We start from the raw sequence: 20180 nt of genomic DNA on the forward strand, positions 1-20180 counted from the left end.
CTGGTCTTGAACTCCTGGGCTCAAACCATCCTTCCTCCTCAGTGTTCCAATGTGCTGGAATTACAGGCTTGAGCCACTGTGTCTAGTCCCTTATAGCATTTTGAAAACAATCTTACTCCTCATTTCATGTCTCATTTCAAGTTATTTTCTACTTGCCTCACTTACATTCACCTATTTTTAAAGTTGGATGTATTCCTAAAAGGTACCTTATATCATTTCTGGAATAAGAAAGAGATAAGCAAACAAACAAAAAAAGGCATAATATTTGTTTTGCAGGGAAATGGAACAATAGAATGATCAGGACAAAATTACTTGGTTTGAAGTAAAATCTATTGTTTAGTTGTCCTTGGTGTACCCTCTAACATAGCTGGAGAAAAATACAGTTCATTTCTGGGTTTTTGTTTGTTGGTTTGTTTTGAGACAGAGTCTCACTCTGTTGCCCAGGCTGGAGTGCAGTGGTGTGATTACAGCTTACTGCAGGCTCAACCTCCCAGGCTCTAGTGATGCTTTCACCTTAGCCTCTCTAGTAGCTAGGACTACATGCCTGGCTAATTTTTTTGATTTTTAGTAGAGATGAGGTCTCATTACATTGCCCATGCTTGTTTCAAACTCCTGAGCTCAAGTGATCCTCTTGCCTCAGCCTCCCAAAGTGCTGGAATTACAGGTATGAGCCACCATGCCCAGCCAGTAATTCTGTGTTTCTAAGAAATTTTTATTATTACAGTATAACATTTGCTTCTGAATGTTATTGGCCATCCAAATCTTATTACTTTTATTTAAATACATCTATTAAAACAACGTAGACTCCAATAGCCTTTGCTTAATTATTTTTTTTTGAATAAGCTAGTAGTAAATTTACTGCAAAAATGAAAATCCTAACAGTTTCACAAGATACTTGCTTCCGGTTTACTAAAAAAAAATGTGTATTTAATTTAGTTGGCTTATTTTGCAGTTCTATAATAGAGTTTTTCTGTGGTTTTCTTTTGGGAACAAAATTCAGTTTACTTCCTATCTTTCAAAATTCTTATTGGCAATGACTAATTCCCCTGTATGAAATTTAACACACACACACACACACACACACACACACACACACACAGAGAGAGAGAGAGAGAGAGGGAAAGGACTAGAATTAAATTGAGCGCAATATTAAAGATGACTATCTGGCCCGGTTCTGTGGCTCACACCTGTAATCCTACCACTTTGGAAGGCCGAGTCGGGGGATCACTTAAGGCTGGGAGTTCGAGACCAGTCTGGGCAACATGGTGAAACTCTGTCTCTACTAAAAATACAAAAGTGAGCCAGGTGTGGTGACATGTGCCTGTAATTCCACCTACTCGGGAGGCTGAGGCACAAGAACCACTTGAACACGGGAGGCAAAGGCTGCAGTGAGCCAAGATTGTGTCACTGTACTTCAGCTTGTGTGACAGACTGAGACTCTGTCTCAAAAATACAAAAAGATTTACCACTATTGTTATTTTGAATTATTCAATTCCCTTAAATAAGTCTAGCTGCCTTGAAATATGAGATGATTGATAGATGATAGATATAGATGTTTTCCACTTGGGAATATTTTCATTTTTAATAATTTTTAAAAGAAGCAATGTAAATTTCTTATAAATCGAAGAAAATATAAATCAAATTAAATGACTGAAATGGGTCTCAATCATTTTAGTGGTTTATTTTGCCAAGATTGAGGATGCGTCCAGGAGAAAGGAGCACAAAACCACAGAAACATCTATGACCCATTCTTTTTCCAGATAAGGTTTGAGATTTCAATATTTATTTATTTATTTGAGACAAAGTCTGGCTGTGTCACCCAGGCTGGATCCACCCACTTCAGCCTCCCAAAGTGCTGGAATTACAAGTGTGAGCCACCACACCTGACCTGAGATTTCAATATTTAAAGGAGAAAGAGCAGGTAGTAGGGGAAAGAGGAAGGAAAAAATGGGGAGGAAGAAAAGAGGAAGGAATAAAAGGGGCAAGCAGTTGCATCTTTGGAGTCTTTGATCAGCATTCACTGAATCCACATTTTACATGGGAAAGGAGGGGATATAGGAATAAGTATGCATTCATCTCATGCTGGTGAATCTGCATTTTTACATAAGATAAACATAGAGTAGAGGAAGTAGTCAAATATGCATTTGTCTCAGGTGAGCAGAGGGATGACTTTCCCCCATGCCTGTGATGAGAAGCTGTTAATTTACATTGTCAGGTTAACATTCAATGAAGCTGTTTTAGGGTAAAGATTTTGGGGCCCCAGAAAGAATTTCCTTTTGAATAAATTGTGAGGGAAGTATGTAGCCTTTTCTCTTTGTAGCTATCTAGTTAGGAACAAAATAGGAAGCAGTTTTGTGTGACTTAGTTCTCAAGCTTGACTTTTTCCTTTGGCATAGTGAGTTTGGAGTCCTGATATTTTTATTTTGTTTCACACCCTTGTTACATGTCATTATCATTTAGTAATGTAAATAACATTCTGGCATTAGACATGAAGCAACATGGTAAAAGACGCTGTCCCATTATCCCGCTAATCTCAGCCAATCAAGGCCTTTGGGGCTCAGCACCCCAAAAGTGTTTTTTTAATGATGTACAATAACAGATTTCATTTAGGGCTTTGTTGCGATTTGCCCTTATGTGCAAATTTTTGGTGCTATTCTGATACATTTTAGCTCAATTATTTTAATATCTCACTTGATAGAAACTAAACGTTTACTCATCAATGAAAAGGAAGAGGCTAAAGGCAAAATGGAAAAAGAAAGAGAGAAATACTTTAATGTAGATTAAGATGTGAATCTAGGAACCTCTTTTTCACAAAGATAGTGTGGGGAATGGCAAGAGTGAAAATAAAAAATAAAATAAAACAGAATCCTCAGTATTAACCAAATTCCTAGAAAGAAGGCTAACTAAAGGCAGGAAAAGAAAAAAAGGCAAGTTAATGGATTAGTAGCAAGAACCAGGCCCCCTATCTCCCAGTCACTCAGCCTCCCTGGAATACTCTATGCTTCCACTTGCTCCTTTCCTTTCCATTCCCTCTTCTATTTCCTCTGGTAGCTCTTAGCAGGGAAACAATATAATTTGACACTAAATCGTGAACGGTGGGTAGGTCTAATCCCTCTTGTTCCACACTAGCACCAAATTTGAAATTCAGTGTAAGGGGTGTCCCCTGAAACTACATTTCACTCTCTCCCAAAGAACAAAGAGTTGAGAAGTAAGTCCCAGGAAGTGTAGGAGCTACAGAGTTCTGGCACCCTTCTATGTCTTGAGGGTCCTCCACCTCCGACTCTCAACTTTGCTTTCTGTTCTAAAGCAACCTTATCATTGAACTGGCTGAGGTGGTAGCATCACTTCAGCTCAGGAGGTTGAAGCTGCAGTTAGCAGTGAGCCACTGCACTCCAGACTGGGTGCCACAGCGAATCTCTGTCTCAAAATAATAATAATAATAATAAAAGTCATTCTTGAGTTATTAGGCTGGGGTGGCTCATCTGTAATTTCAGCACTTTGAGAGGCCATGTTGGGAGGATTGCTTGAGCCCAGGAGTTCAAGACTAGCCCGGGCAACACAGTGATATAGAAGTTAAAAAGGAATTACTTAGGCAAATAATGAGGGTAAGGATGTCCTCAGTAAGGTTTTCCTTTTAATGAAAAGCAGCCCCCAAATCATTTTCTTTTCTAACAAAGAGCAGTCTGTAAAATTGAGCTGCAAACATAGACAAGCAAACTGGAAGCCTGCATGGGTGAACGCTGGCAGCTGTGCCAATAGGAAAAGGCTACCTGGGACTAGGCATGTTCAAAATGGTGGCGCCATCTTCCCTTCTCTTTGCCAGCCACGTGTACAGTAAGAAGCAGGCAAGCCGGGCCCGGCGGCTCACGTCTGTAATTCCAGCACTTTGGGAGACCAAGGCGGGCGGATCACGAGGTGAGGAGATCGAGACCACAGTAAAACCCTGTCTCTACTAAGAATACAAAAAATTAGTCGCGCGGTTGCGGGCGCCTGTAGCCCCAGCTGCTCAGGAGGCTGAGGCAGGAGAATGGCGTGAACCCGGGAGGCAGAGCTGGTGGTGAGCCGAGATCGTGCCACTGCACTCCAGCCTGGGTGACAGAGTGAGACTCCGCGTCAAAAAAAAAAAAAAAGCAGGCAACATGCTTGCGAAGGCAAAGACACCATTTGCATAATAATTAGGGTGGGGCAGCCAGTTTCCTTGTGTATTATGTAAATGTCACACCTAGTCCAACCAATCTATGGGCCCTATGTAAATCAGACACCGCCCCCTCAATCCTGTCTGTAAAATTCGGTGCCAGAAGTCCGATTTGGGCTCCTCTCTCTCCCAGGAGGCAGCTTTTCTCCTTTCTCTTTCTTTTGCCTATTAAACCGCTACTCTTTTGACATGGAGTCTCGCTCTGTCGCTCAGACTGGAGTGCAGTGGCGCGATCTCAGCTCATTGCAACCTCCGCCTCCTGTTCAAGCGATTCTCCTGCCTCAGCCTCCCGTGTAGCTGGGACTACAGGTGCGTGCCACCATGCCCGGTTCATTTTTGTATTTTTAGTAGAGATGGGGTTTCACCATATTGGCCAGGCTGGTCTCAAATTCCTGACCTTGTGATCTGCCCGCCTCGGCCTCCCAAAGTGCTGGGATTACAGGTGTGAGCCACGGGCGCCCGGCCTTAACAAACCTCTGCTCTTAAACTCACTCCTTGTGTCTGTCTGTGTGCTTAATTTTCCTGGTATGAGGCAATGAACCTTGGGTATCACCCCAGAAAATGATGCGGCTTCAACAATGGGACCCCATCTCTAAAAAAAAAAAAAAAAAAAAAAGGCCGGGCGCGGTGGCTCAAGCCTGTAATCCCAGCACTTTGGGAGGCCAAGACGGGCGGATCACGAGGTCAGGAGATCGAGACAATCCTGGCTGACTCGGTGAAACCCCGTCTCTACTAAAAAATACAAAAAAACTAGCCGAGCGAGGTGGCGGGTGCCTGTAGTCCCAGCTACTTGGGAGGCTGAGGCAGGAGAATGGCGTGAACCCAGGAGGCAGAGCTTGCCTGGCCGAGAGAGCGAGACTGGGCGAGAGAGCGAGACTCCGTCTCAAAAAAAAAAAAAAAAAAATGTAAACCAGTAATGCTCAGAATTTGTTATAAATTGATAATATAGCATATTTCTTGGTATTTTAGTCATTTTGTACACTTTTTTTTGAATCCTACCTGTATTAGTCGAGGGATCTCTAGATGGACAGAACTACTAGCATAGATGTATATATGAAGGGGAGTTTATTAAAGAGTATTGACTTATACCATCACAAGGTGAAGTTCCAAACTAGGCCTTCTGCAAGCTGAGGAGCAAGGAAGAGAGTCTGACTCACCAAATCTCAAAAGTAGGGAAGCCAACAGTGCAGCCTTCAGTCTGTGGCCAAAGGCCCGAGAGCCCCTGGCAAACCACTGGTGTAAGTCCAAGAGTCCAAAAGCTGAGGAACTTGGAGTCTGATGTACAAGGTCAGGAAGCATCCAGAAAAGGAGAAAGCTGAAAGCTGGAAGACTCGGCAAGTCTGCTCGTTCCACCTTCTTCTGCCTGCTTTATCCTAGCTGTGCTGGCAGCTGATTAGATGGTGCCCACACATATTGAGGGTGGGTCTGCCTCTCCCAGTCCACTGACGCAAATGTTAATCTCCTTTGGCAACACCCACACAGACACACCCGGGAACAATACTTTGCATCCTTCAATCCAATCAAGCTGATCCTTGATTGATATTAGCCACCACACGCCCCAACCTTCACCCAAATAAACCTCAACCAAAAAAAACCTCAACAAAACAAATGAAAGCACCATCATTCTTGGTTAAATTTCTTCATTTATTATATTTCTTATTGTCTTCATTGTATCTTGCTTTATACCAGAACTGTGACAGAGGGCAATTAGTTTTAGAGCAAGTGAAGACAGGTAGGAAGGTTGCTTTAATTTTTCCCAAACCTGGCTTGAGGGAAAATTCACACATCCTTCAAGTTTATGAAACAGGCGACGGATCTTTATTAAACTGGCCAGCAGAAGAAGGTCATCTCCATTCATGTATCGGAGGACTGGAATCTCCTCAGGGTTTGGTAGCTTTTCAGCAAAGAGAAAGAGAAGGAAACTCAGAGTCCAGCAGTGAAACTGGGGAGGGAGGTGGGAGGAGCTGAGTCATGGCACTTATGTGGGGTTGGATTCCCTGATGACGGTCCACTCTAATTCATCCGTAAGCAGGGGCGGTGGTGTTATTCCAATCTGAATGAGGAAAGAGCTGAAACGCTGTGGAGACTTGAGAGACCAAATGGAATATGGATACCTTCAAAAGCTTATAATTTATTCATGTAGTTTAACCAGCACCTACTGAGGGGATCACAAAGATGCCTCAGACACAGTCCCTTGCCTGGAAAGTGCCCAGTTGGGGAGGTAGGGTGAGTGCTGGTCTGAAGGCTGGGTGTTCACTGGGAAGGCACTGAGAAGAGCAGTTTTCCTCAGAGAAGGTAGGACTGGGAAAAACGAAAACTCCCTTTCCTGCTCCTAAATGTGCCCCAAACTCCAGGAGGCCATTCCAGATTAACCTCTCCATTACTCTTCTTTGGCCTCTGCTCTCCCCACTCCCTCACAGCTTTTGACAATTCAAGGCAGGTGTGGTCTTCCTGCAGCTGCAGAAACTGAATGGATTTGCCAGGACAGTCTTGCCTGAGGTGTTTTCAGTCTGTAGCTTCAAGGCCAGCCTAGGAGGGGCATTTAGCCTCTCCGGGACAGGTTAAATGCAAGCAGAACTACTACCCTCCGCAAGCTGAGTGACCACTTACTTGCAAAAGATGGTACTTACAGTATCATTTCTGTATTTCACTCCTCCTTCCAAAGAAAGGAAGAAATGGAGGAAGGAAAATGTATGAGATGGACAAACAACAAAGAATAGGTCAGAATCCTTTACCCCAAATATCATACGACGACAGAAAACTTTTTTACAGATTAAGTCAATGATGGCTCTAATAAAAAAGATTTCTTTTTTCCCCCTTTGTTTCCAGTGGGGTTGGAATAAGAATGATTTCATCGGCAGGATAATTTTAAGGAATTCCTGAACATCAAAAAGCAGATGAGACCATATGGATATAGAGAGAAATGACCACATGAAACCGCTAAGCAAAAACACATATACTCTGAGCTCAAATGTAACAGAAATGGGAAGCAGGAGGGGATCCGAGGTAAACATTAGGCAGATCAATTGGGAGGCAGGCTCCTCACCTTTTCCTTTGTGTTGAGTACTGGTGCCCACGGGCTGAGGCTGGCAGCGGGCACCAGCGCTAGCCTTCTACCCCTTAGCAGCACAAATTGTCTCCACAATTATCTGAAGCAAACTTTAGTAAGCAGAACAGGGAAACAGGAATTCTCAAATCCAAGTTGAACGCACGACTGAGAATCACCTAATAGTTGACGCCACTAAAGAGAGGCACCAGATTTACCTATCAGAGAAACTTATACTCAAGGAAAAAGAATTAGGAGATAGAGAAAGACTTTAGGAAATTTATCCATATTTAAATAGTTAATCTTTTCTTAGGGACTTGAGAGAATATTGTTAAGGAAGAAAAACAACCAGAGGATTTGGAAGTTAATTTTATGCATATTATAAAAGATACGTTAATTTTAAACCAACCATTAAAATATAGTGTATTAAAAGACTGAGTCTGTTAGCTGGGCATGGTGGTGCATGTCTGTAGTCTTAGCTACTTGGGAGGCTGAGGCAGTATGACGGCTTGAACCCAGGAGTCTGCAGTTACAGTGAGCTATGGTCACGCCACTACACTCCAGCCTGGGTGACAGAGCAAAACCCTGTCTCTAAAAACAAACAAACAAAAAACCCACTGAGTCTATTAGGTTGAGGAAAGCAACAAAATCCAACTATATGTGATTTGCAAGAGAACATGTAACTCAAAACTACATGAAAAAGGTTGAAAATCAAAGGATGAAAAAATATCAGACAAATGCTAACAAAGAGAAAGTAAGCGTAAGAATTTAACATCAGATGGAACAGCACTTAAGGTAAAGGCTACTAAAAAGGAAATTAGGAATAACGTATGTTGATAATATTACTACCTTTATTGTCAAAATAAAAACAAAACTCTCACTAATACACTAGGGCACAAAACGGGAACAGCTGAAGAGCGAATGAGTGAGGGGAAAGAATGAGCTGGCCTGGGCGAAAGGTACAACTCACAAAGAAGAGAGTCAGCATCTTTAATTTTCTGATCGCAGAGCTTCAAAATACATACAGCAAAAGCTGATTGAAACACTAAGAACAATGAAGAAATTCACAATCATTTTGGGAAACTTTCATACATTTCTCAGAAGTAAATCCAATGACATAAAAATAAAAGGATAGAAAGGGAGGTGTGACTAGAACAACTAGACATAGAATTTTGTACCAATAAACTATAAAACATTTTGGTTAAATATACATGGAACACTTATATAAAAATTATGCAACCAACCACTAAGAAAATATCAATACATTCTAAACAGGAAGAAAAAAACTACAAGTCAGATTTCCTGACCATTTTGAAACGAACAAGAAAGGGGTAAATCTTTTTATCTATTTGAAAATTCAGTGACTACTGCATTGAAGTCAAACTAGGTATTCTAAATTATTTAGAAGTGAAAGAAAATGACAGCACTATATATTAAAACTTGTGGCAAACGACCAAAGAGGCACTCAGAGTGCTAGGGAGAAGGTGGGGGTGGGTGTGGCTGGTTTTGATAGATTGCTCAGGAAAGGACTCTGTGCGCAGAAACCTGAAGGAAGTGAGGGAACAGCCACATGCTAAATGGGGGAAAAACATTTTAGGTTGAGGGGATAGCAAATGCAAAAACCCTGTGACAGGAACATGCCTGGTATTTTCAAGGAATAGCAAAAAGGCCAGTATGGCTGGAGTAGTGAATGAGATGAGGTAATACAGACAGACTATTCAAAGAAAGAGGTCCAGATTGTGTACAGCATCGCAAGCCTTTATAGGGCCTTGGCTTTCACTCAGGTGAAATTAGAAGTCCCTGGATAGTTCCGATCAGACTTATGTTTTCAAAGTATCATTCCAAGTATTAGAATAGACTTTGGGAAGACCAAAAGCAGGGAGACTTATTAGGAGGCTATTGCAATAATCAAGCAAGAGATGGATCAGGTAAAGAGGCAGACAAGAATGAAAGCACTGGAAAATGTGAGAAGTGTGAGATTCTGGAGGTATTTTGGAGGCAGAGTTTACAGATGAGTTGGTATGGGACTGTGAAACAGAGCATTTAGAGTTGTGAAACTACTCCCGAGTTTTTGTCCTGAACAAGTGAAAGAATGTAGTTGCCATTTTCTGAGATGGAGAGGACTGAGGCTGGATCATGTGTTGGAATCAAATTCTGCTGTGTTGAGTTTTTTCTTTTCTTCCTAACAGGGTCTTGCTCTGTCACCCAGGCTGGAGTGCAGTGGCACAATCACGGCTCATGCAGCCTTGAACACCCTGTCCCCCACCCCACCAACCGTGGGCTCAAGCTATCCTTTCACCTTAGCCTCCCAAATAGCTGGGACCACAGGCATGCGCCACCATGTCTGGAGAATTTAAAAAACAACTTTCATAGAGATCGGGTCTCATTATGTTGCCCAAGCTGGTCTCACACTCCTGGTCTCAAGTAATGCTCCCGTCACACGGCCTCCTAAAGTGCTGGGATTACAGGCATGAGCCACCATGCCTGGCCTGTGTTAAGTTTTTAATGCCCTCTTAGAAATCCACGTGGGCATGTTGAATTGGAATCAGAGACTTGCAAGTCTCGAGTTCATACGAGATCTACCTGAAGATACAAATTAAAGGGCTATCAGCATGCAGATGATATTCAAGGAAGTGAGACTCAATGAGATAATCTGAGGAGTGAGTATAGAGAAAAGACAACCCAAGGACAAGCTCTGGGTTCCTCCAATATTTAGAAAAAGGGGAGATGAACAGTAATCAGGCCAGAAAAATGAGAAGAAACAGCTTGTGAGGTACAAGGAAAATCAGGGGAGAATAGTCTTGGAAGCAAGGGAACAAATGATTCCAGGAAGAAGAGATCATCAGTGTTTAATGCCACTGAGAAATCATTACAGTTTTAAATTCAATATTCTTCAAAATGTAGACACAAAAAAATCTTCAATACTTATTAAGTGGGAAACAAAAACAAATAGGAACCCCCTCCAACAATACAATATATACATCATCTAGATTTTATGCTTTAAAAAAGATGTATAAAATAGGCTGGGCATGGTGGCTCACGCCTATAACCTCGGCACTTTGGGAGGCCCAGGTGGGCAGATCACCTGAGGTCAGGAGTTCAAGACCAGCTTGGCCAACGTGGTGAAACCCCGCCTTCACTAAAAATACAAAATTAGCTGAGTGTGGTGGTGTACGCCTATAGCCCCAGCTACTCAGGAGGCTGAGGCACGAGAATCGCTTGAATCCGGGAGGTGGAGATTGCAGTGAGCCAAGATCATGCCACTGCACTCCAGTCTGGGAAACAGAGCGAGACTCCATCTGAAAAAAAAAAAAAAGATGTATAAAATAATTTATAAATACATAGTAAGGAGGAAGGTACACACTAAATTTTGGGTGGTGATTACTTTGGGGAAGGGAGTTAGAATAGAAGAAGAAATGAATGGAATTCTCATTTTTTTAAAAAAATTGTCTATTTCTGTATTGTTTAAATCTTTAAATATAAAAAATATATTCACAAGTCACTTGTAATTAAAAAAAAAAAAACCTAAAGGGTGATTGTGAGAACAATGAGAAAAGTAAAAAACTTTAATAATGAACTCTTCCTTTTGTATCAAAATAATTCTTTTTTGATTAAAATTAATTTCTAAGTGGGGAAAGGAAGGGAGGTGGGGGAGCGGGGGAAGGAAATGGGGGAGAGAGAGAGGGGAGAAAGAAGTATCTTTATATTTTGGGTAAAAATGTATTTACTATGGATGTAATGTAACAAAAGGAGGCGATACTGAAGATTTCTAACCAAGAAAGAAGTTTGTCTGGAGCCTAAAAATTTGACTGCAGTTTCCAGACTCACTGAAAGTAACTGGAATAGTGCTTAGCACATTGCAGACCCTCGCTCTGTGTTGCCTGAATCTGCAATCTCCCCTTTGTTTGGTGGTCATGAGATATTCCTTCCTGTGTTAAATATTGAGATTCTATTTCCACATACTTAAAAGTTGAAGGCACCTTTGAAGTTTGGAGTCATGTGTTCCTTTAAAAATCAATGAAACAGGCCTTGCGTGGTGGCGTGCCTGTAGTCCCAGCTACTTGGGAGGCTGAGACAGAAGAATTGCTTGAACCCGGGAGGTGGACGTTGCAGTGAGCCAAGATCCCACCACTGCACTCCAGCCTGGTGACAGAGAAAGACTGCAGCTCAAAAAAAAAAAAAAAAAAAATCGATGAAATGGGCCGGGCGTGGCGGCTCATGCCCGTAATCCCTGCACATTCAGAGGTTGAGGCAGGCGGATTACCTGAGGTCAGGAGTTTGAGATCAGCCTGGCCAACATGGTGAAACCCTGTCTCTACTAAAAATACAAAAATTAGCCAGGTGTGGTGGCGGGAGCCTGTAGTCCCAGCTACTTAGGAGGGTGAGGCAGAAAGAATTGCTTGAACCCAGGAGGCGGGGGTTGCAGTGAGCCGAGATCGCGCCACTGTACTCCAGCCTGGAAGACAGTGAGGCTCCATCTCAAAAAAAAAAAAAGAAAAAGAAAAAAGAAAAAGAAAAAGAAATCAATGGAACAAAAGTCCTTGAAGTTTAAGGGACCTATTCGAAGTCACACACTATATGTGTTATTTATGTATATAGCTAGCTATACATCCATCTCTATTTGTATCCATCTCTACATATATATTATTTTATTTAGTGCCAAGTACCACCCTTAGTACTCTGCATTCTCATCAAATCTTCACAGCAATCTGTAAGGTCGGAATCATGATTCCATTTTATGGATAAGGAACTGAAGTTCAAGTTCACTCAGTCAAGTGGCAGAGCTAAGGTTTGAAACTACAGAGAATCTGCAACCTGAATTCTATGTTCTTAACCATCATGCATTATTGCCGGTCACTGAGAATGTACTCAGGGCTGTGCCCTGGGAGAGGCACTGGAGTTACAGAAGTCAATCAGATAGATATTCTTCCTTTCAGGAGATTGCCATCCAGTAGGAAAGGCAGCACTGTTCAGCAAGCACGGAGATGGAGGCAAGTACACAGAAAACCCATAGAAGGATGTGGTTGAGGCTGACTGGGTGAAGGACTTGGAGGTCTGGGAAGTGTCTCCAAGGAAAAGGGGCTTATGATTGGTCTTGAATGTGACTCAAACTCAGGTCTCCTGATGCAGCCCAAGGCTTTCTACCATGGCAGGGAGAAAAACAAACACAATATGAAATCTTTAAACAAAACCCCCAAAGCAGCCCTACTCAGGCACAGAGCAAACATGCAATAAGTGTTACTTGGATCTGAGTCTGAACTAAAAGGAGTTTCAGAGTAAGAAAAATAAAGCTGCCTCAATTCCATAGGAAGCGTTCACTACATGTTTGTCCATTGAATTCCAAAATCCTAGTGGACAGTAGATTATGCACTAGGGTAATCTATCAGTAATAATACTAACAAAAGTTATTTTACTCTTATTATTATTTTAAATGCTTTAAACTGTTTTTAAAAATGTACCTACCTTCACTTTGGTTCCAACACTGATTCTTGCCTGTTGGCCCATTGCTAGAAAAGTTATAGAAATCTTGTCTTGTTCTAAGATGCGGACTCCAATATAACGGTTCAAAGCCAGAAAGACAGGTTTAAATGAAACAAAGGGTGAGGAAGTGATGGAATTTGACCAATTCCAAGCCCTTATTCTGTTGCCGGCTTGATCTGAATATTGGCCTCCCAATATATTGATGTATACCCTGGGCAGGAAGGAAATGTAAAAATCATAAACAGTAACACTGTAATAAAATACCGGAATTATCCCTGTTACTTGCTAGCCAAGGGGACTAACAGTTTATGCCAGCAATTAGCACGAGTGGTGGAAACTTCAGGTAATCTTAGGAGTGATAATACTATGACTAAATTCTACACTAATTGGAAGTACTGTATCCTATTTGAGTTCATACTGATAAACTAAAATGGGTCCAAAGGATCAACCTGGGATGAAGGAGTCTGGAAGGATGAAGAGGGTGCAGGGAAGGTTTAGTCTGGAGAAAATAAGATACAGAAGAGTAGATTAATCCTGAAAGAGGAGGAAAGACCAGTGCTTAGATTTTCACCACACCAAAATAAAGACCTGTGGCTGTAAATTCTGGGGAAGACTGTGTCGACCTCAGTACAAGAGAGCTGTTTTCTGGCAATGCCCAATGAGGAGCTAGGAGTCCTTCCACGAGTCCTGCCATCATGGCTGAGTGTGGGGGCAGAGGCTCAGGGAACACCTCTGTGATCACTGCAGTGGAGAAGAGGTCTGTGACAGAGCAAAGGTGGACCTTAGACCCACTAGGTGACCCCATCTCTTCAGACCATGAATGCCTTACATTTTACTACATCACTTTTAGCCCCTCACCATCTGAGATCTGGCAGTACTAATTGCTGTGCCATTCTATTCAGTTATCTCCTTCTCATACCCTGTTACCATCCCCACCTTGAGGAGAGAGAACAGATACAGTTCTGGGTGCTCAGAAAGTTGGCTTAATTTGAGAATGAATTTTTTTTTAAAACTAGATGACTTGGCCATGGGGACCCCTAGCTAACATCTCGGGTCCCCAGTATTGATCAGCGGTAGTAATCTAATAACAAAAGCACAAATGAGAAATCGAGGTGATTATCTTATTGTGTCTGGGAAGGGAAGATTTAGTTTTATCTTGAAATCTGGGTGAAAATAATTATCTAGCTAAAATTTTCTGGATAAATCAGTCCCTTGTTTATTTAGTAAGCATTCTTTGAGTCTACACTATGTACAGATATGCTGCTATGTAGTAGCAAAGATTCAGGATGTGTCCTCAAGGAATGTCCGTCCAGCAAGGGAAATGGACTTATTACACAAGAGGCAGAGAGAGGGCTATGAGAGTATCAAGGAGCCATCTCAGGGTGCCTGAGAGTTCAGTTCACGGGGCAATGGCTTCATAAAACCAATCTGGAAGAACCTATTGGTTTCCAGTCTAGAAACCAACAAATATTGGTGACAATTAATATAGCACTCCATCAGAGGTAACATAGAATTGCTATAGAATCCTGAAAGATACATAGAAATTTTCCAATATACATGGTGGTAATGAATTGACTACTGCTGTAGACAAAAAACACAAATAGCTCGGTATCCTAACTTTCTCAAGACTAGCAGTATATAGACTTCGCCAATTATTGGCAGAAGTTCCTGAGATGAGATTGTTATACCTGTATATAACTTAAAGGAAAAGACCTGTTTCTGAAAAGTTCAGAAAGTTTAAACTGTTTTGAAGTTAGAACCCAAATTTCACTTTGTCAGGCTAAATGAAATCATATGAAGTCACATAATATATACATAGTAGGTTAAATTGGGACCAGGATCTTAATTTCTCTGGATATTTTGTCTGTATGTTATTGTTCTTGCTTGTGGCTATAGGACGCTTACTAGCTAGGAATGTATCTCAAACAATAACAACATAGTGTATCAACTGTCTATTGACAAGTTGTTTACATAGATGAAGTAGAATGGCATAGGCTCTGGAGACTGCCTCAGTTAACATCCCAAATCTTTAGAGTTACCATATCATTTATCAAGTTTTTTCTATGTTGTAATTATATAGTTCATATATTCTTACTATGTATAGAAATAATACGATGACCTTTACTTTTATAGTTGCTTGGGATTTTTCCACTGAGAAGCATATGGAATGGTGTAAACCAAAAATGACCCTGAGTTGAACATTACCATCTAAAGACCACTAACTTCTTCTTAAACCCATTCTTATCATTTAAAAAGAAAAAAACAAAATTTCCCAGAACGAAAGCCACAAAATGGCAGCAGCAGGAACCTAGAAGCTTACCAGACATTTCCATTGGGATGATAGCAGGAACTTCTGCCAGAGGAATCCAGCACTGCCAGGATAGCAGGGTTAGTGGGCATATCTTCTTGGACTATACAAGTGAAACCATTTACCTTGTTGGGCACTCGAATGATGGCTAGGTTTCCAGATGGATAGCTGAGATCAGATAAGGTCATATAAATTGTTCTAATGCTCCTTGACTATTCTGGGAACAAATTCAATTTATGAGAGCACTCTGAAATGATAAAGCATTCTGAAAATGGGAGGTACTACATTAATACAAAAAATGTTATGCTTTTTATGTGGATCAGAATATACTGGTGAGATGCAAGGATCCTCAACAAAAAACTTGCAAATGAGCTGTCACAATATAAAAAGGATTATGCACTATGATGAAGTAGGGTTTACCCCAGATATGCAAGGTTGGTTTAACATCTGAAAATAACTTAATATACCATCTTAATAGAATAAAGAGCAAAAAACACATAGTCATCTCAACAACACAGAAAAAGCATTTGACAAGTTTCAACCCTCTTAATAATAAGAAAACTCAATGGATTTCAAATAGAAATGAATGTCCTCAACCTGATAAAGAGTATCTACAAAAAGCCCACAGCTGGGCTGGGCATGGTGGCTCATGCTTGTAATTCCAGCACTTAGGGAGGCCAAGGCAGGAGGATTGTTGAAGCCCAGGAGTTTGAGACCAGCCTGGGCAATATAGTAAGATTCTGTCTCTACAAAACAGTTTTTTTTTCATCTTTAGAATTTTGATATTTTAATTTAAAAAAAACCCACAATTAAAACCATACTTAATGGTGAAAGAGTGCTTTCTTCGTAAGATCAGAAACTAAACAAAAATGTCTACTGTTACTACTTCTATTCAACATTGCACTATAAATAGATGTTCTGGCCGGACGCGGTGGCTCACGCCTGTAATCCCAGCACTTTGGGAGGATGAGGAGGGTAGATCACGAGGTCAGGAGATTGAGATCATCCTGGTCAACATGGTGAAACCCCATCTCTATTAAAATTACAAAATTAGCCAGGCATGGTGGTGTGTGCCTATAGTCCCAGCTACTCAGGAGTCTGAGGCAGGAGAATTGCTTGAACCTGGGAGGTGGAGGTTGCAGTGAGCCAAGATTGTGCCACTGCACTCCAGCCTGGGTGAGAGAGCAAGACTCTGTCTCAAAAAAAAAAAAAAAAAAAAAAGATGTTCTAGCCATGGAAGTTTGGGGGGAAAAAAAAGGAAATGAAAAGTATCCAGATTGGAAAGGGAAGTAAAACTGTACCTATTAGCAGATGACATGTTCTTGTATATAAAAAATCCTAAGGAATTCATAAGATAATGTATTAAAATCAGTAAATGAGTTCAGCAGGGTTGTACAAGATCAATATACAAAAACAAATTGTATTTCTATACACTAGCAGTGGATATTCTAAACATGAGATTAAGAAAGCAATTCTATTTTCAATAGCATCAAAAGTAATAAAATATACTGAAGATAATTCACTAACTGTTAATACTCATTTCCATAATCAGGCTGATTAGAAGTCCAGAAATAAATGCAAGATTGATTCTAAATCATTTTGCAGATCAGTCATAGCCTTCAAGAAAACTAAGAGGAATAAAGTCAGGGCATGAAATGATTCATAATAAAAGTTGGAAAGCCATATATTTTTATATGGTTTTTATACAGACACAGCCTGTAGTCCCAGTTGCTTGGGAGACTGAGGTGGGAAGGTCACTTGAGCCCAGGAGTTTGAGGCCAGCCTAGGCAACATAGCAGGGCTCTGTCTCTAAAAACTTTTAAAAAATCTTTAGGCCAGGTAAATTATTTAAAATTTATTGATGTAATTAAAACAAAACCTACACATTCTCACAGGGTCTAGGGAACAAAAACTTCATTATGCTTCCTATGCTGTGAAAGTCATTTTTCTGGCTTATTATTGGGGTTTAAGTAAACACTTCAGAAATGATAACTAAAAATGACTTTCTTCTACAAGGGGAGGCTCTCAGTTCGTGAAAGGCCTCCTCATTTTTTTGCTTTTTGTTTTTACTTTCCTCAGATATTATGAGGATCTGAACAGCTCAGAAAGTATAAATATTAAATGAATGACCTGGCCATCAGGCAGAAAGTCCGAGCAATCAATAACTTGGTGTTCTATGAAATAGATATTGAATTTTGGTATTAAAAATCGTCTACCGCTCATGGGTGTGTAAACTAGTATACATTTTCTGGGATGGAGGGATGGCAAAATCTATCAAAGCTTTAAAATGTCCAAATTATTCATCTAGAATTTCTACCCCTATATGCTTATTTGTTTATATATTTATTTATTTAATTTTTTGAGATAGGGTCTTGCTCTGTTGCCCAGGTTGGAGTGCAGTGGCACGATCACAGCTCACTGCAGCCTCAACCTCTCTGGCTCAGACAATCCTCCCACTTCAGCCTTCCAGGTAGCTGGAACTACAGGTGTGCACCATGACACCCGGCTCATTTTTGTATTTTTTTTGTAGACACAGGCTTTCACCATGTTGCCCAGGCTGATCTCAAACTGCTGAGCTCAAGCGATCTGCCCACTGTGGCCTCTCAAAGGGCTGGGTCACCATGCCCAGCCTCAACCCCTAGGTATTTAATTCAAGAAACTAAGTGGTGACTATGCCACAAAGTATGCACAAAACTGTTGATTTAGCTGTTGTGTATAATAGCAAAAATTGTGAAACCACCTTTGTTCAGTAATAGCGGATAGGTTAAATGAATTATAGTACATCTATATAATAAAGTACTATGTGGTTATAAAATGGTGTTGCTACCTGTTTTTTGGGGAAAAATGGTGTTGTATCTTTACATTTATTGCATTATCATATATTTATAACATTATTGTATAATTTCATTATGTAAAGGAGTCAGTTAGAAAATATGAATAAACAGTTAAAGAATCAATTTATATATATACATGCTCATAGACAGAGAAATATTTTTAAAAACCCCATGGGGCGGGTGTGGTGGCTCACGCCTGTAATCCCAGCACTTTTGGAGGCTGAGGCGAGCAGATCACCTGAAGTCAAGAGTTCAAGACCAGCCTGGGCAACATAGTGAAACCCTGTCTCTACTAAAAATATAAAAGTTAGCTGGGCGTGGCGGCATGTGCCTGTAATCCCAGCTACTTGGGAGGCTGAGGCAGGAAAATTGCTTGAACCTAGGAGGTGAAGGTTGCAGTGAGCCGAGATCCCACTACTGCACTACAGCCTGGGTGAGACTATGTCTCAAAAAACAAACAAAAACCACATATTTTTATGTTTATTCATTTCTCTCTCTCTCTCTCTTTTTTTTAATTGCTCTTTGCAGAGCAGGGCTACCCCATAGGAAGTGCATTCAGAATAGCCAAAAAAAAAAAAAAAAAAAAAAGACAAAACAAAAAACATTTATTTTTAAATGCTGGCCAGACACAGCGGCTCACACCTGCAATCCCAGCCATTTAGGAGACTGAGGCGGGAGGATTGCTTGCACCCAGGAGTTCAAGACCAGCCTAGGCAACATAGAGAGATCCCCATCTCTACCAAAAGTTAAAAAAATTAGCCAGGTGTAGTGGTGCATGTCTGCGGTCCCAGCTACTTAGGATTCTGAGGTAGGGGGACTGCTTGAGCCCAGGAGGTTGAGGTTGCAGAGGGTCATAATTGTGCCACTGCACTCTAACTTGGGCCTTATAGTGAGACCCTGTCTTAAAAAAACAATAGTAATAAAATGCTATCAGCTTTTCTCTGAGTGGTAGAATTTGAGAGTTGTATTTCCCTTCCTTCCTTCCTTCCTTCCTTCCTTCCTTCCTTCCTTCCTTCCTTCCTTCCTTCCTTCTTCCTTCCTTCCTTCCTTCCTTTCTTTCTTCCTTCTTTCCTTCATTTCCTTCCTTCCTTATTTCCTTCTTTTCTTATTTCCTTCCTTCCTTATTTCCTTCTTTCCTTATTTCCTTCCTTCCTTCTTTCCTCCCTCCCTCCTCCCTCTTTCTCTTTCTCTCTCTTTCTCTCTTTCCGTCTTTCTTTCTTGGTCTTGCTCTGTCATTTAGGCTGGAGTGCAGTGGCATGATCATGGCTCACTGCAGCCTTGACCCCCCGGGCTCAAGCAATCCTTTCACCTCAGCCTCCTGAGTAGCTGGGACTTCAGGTGTGTACCACCACACCTGGCTAATTTTCTTATTTTTTTGTAGAGATGGGAACTCACTATGCTGCTCAGGCTGATTTCAAACTCCTGGGCTCAAGTAACCCTCCTGCCTCAGCCTCCCAAAGTGCTGGGATTATAAGCATAAGTCACCATGCTCAGCCAATATAGTTTCTTTATAGTTTCCTTTTATCTTTCTATTTATTTGTCTTTTTAATTAAAATTTCTATTTTTCAATTACGCTGGATCTTTATCTTTTTCTGTGTTTTTGTTTTTGTTTTTCTGAGACAGGGTCCCACTTTACTGCCCATGCTGGAGTGCAGTGGCACAATCTCAGTTCACTGCAGCCTCCACCTCCTGAGCCCAGGTGATCCTCCTACTTCAGTCTCCCGAGTAGCTGAGACTACAGGCATGTGCCACCACACCCAGCTAACATTTTGTGGAGACGGAGTTTTGCCATGTTGCCCAGGCTGGTCTCAACCTCCTGAGCTCAAGTGATCTGCCCGCCTCGGCCTCCCACAGTGCTGGCATTATAGGTGTGAGCCGCTGCGCCCGGCCATGTATTTCCTTCCTTTACCCTTCTCTTTTTTGAAGTAATAAAGCTAATAAAAATAACTTGTTGAAAGAGGATACAATATTTGTGTTGTCCCATCTGGAAATGAAGTTAGAAACTTGCTCCCATGTTTGTAATGCTTCTCCAAGAGCTCATTCCTGACAACCTGTACACCACAGAAAAGAAAAGACACTTAATTATTTCGGACATAAAGTCGTAAGTAGGACAACAATGGACATCAGCTGGTTACTAGACAGTCATACAAACCATTTATTAATTTAAATTTTGGCCCTGCTTCAACAACAGGAGACAACCCTTAGCAATTATTAACAGATTGTCCCTAACCCTTGCAAGTATAACTTGATAAAAATCCTTCTGGCAGAAATCTGACATTACATATCGATTTTAATTTTTTTTATAAATGTTACTAT

General features: G+C 41.1%; 1 protein-coding gene across 1 annotated transcript in view; it reads right to left on the reverse strand.

Moving 5' to 3' along the window:
* Positions 1–5818: 5818 nt before the first annotated feature.
* Positions 5819–20180, reverse strand: part of ERICH6 (glutamate rich 6) — a 46740-nt gene continuing 32378 nt past the window's right edge. Inside the window, exons 11-14 of the mRNA XM_023232076.2 lie at positions 19830–19915; positions 15043–15198; positions 12705–12933; positions 5819–6089 (exon numbers count right to left, since the gene is read on the reverse strand). Coding sequence (XP_023087844.1) covers positions 5826–6089; positions 12705–12933; positions 15043–15198; positions 19830–19915 — 735 coding nt within the window. The 3' untranslated portion in view covers positions 5819–5825. The remainder of the gene's footprint in view (positions 6090–12704; positions 12934–15042; positions 15199–19829; positions 19916–20180) is intronic.

The sequence above is a fragment of the Piliocolobus tephrosceles genome, chromosome 2, assembly GCF_002776525.5.
Source record: "Piliocolobus tephrosceles isolate RC106 chromosome 2, ASM277652v3, whole genome shotgun sequence".
In the NCBI taxonomy this organism is placed as follows: Eukaryota; Metazoa; Chordata; class Mammalia; order Primates; family Cercopithecidae; genus Piliocolobus; species Piliocolobus tephrosceles.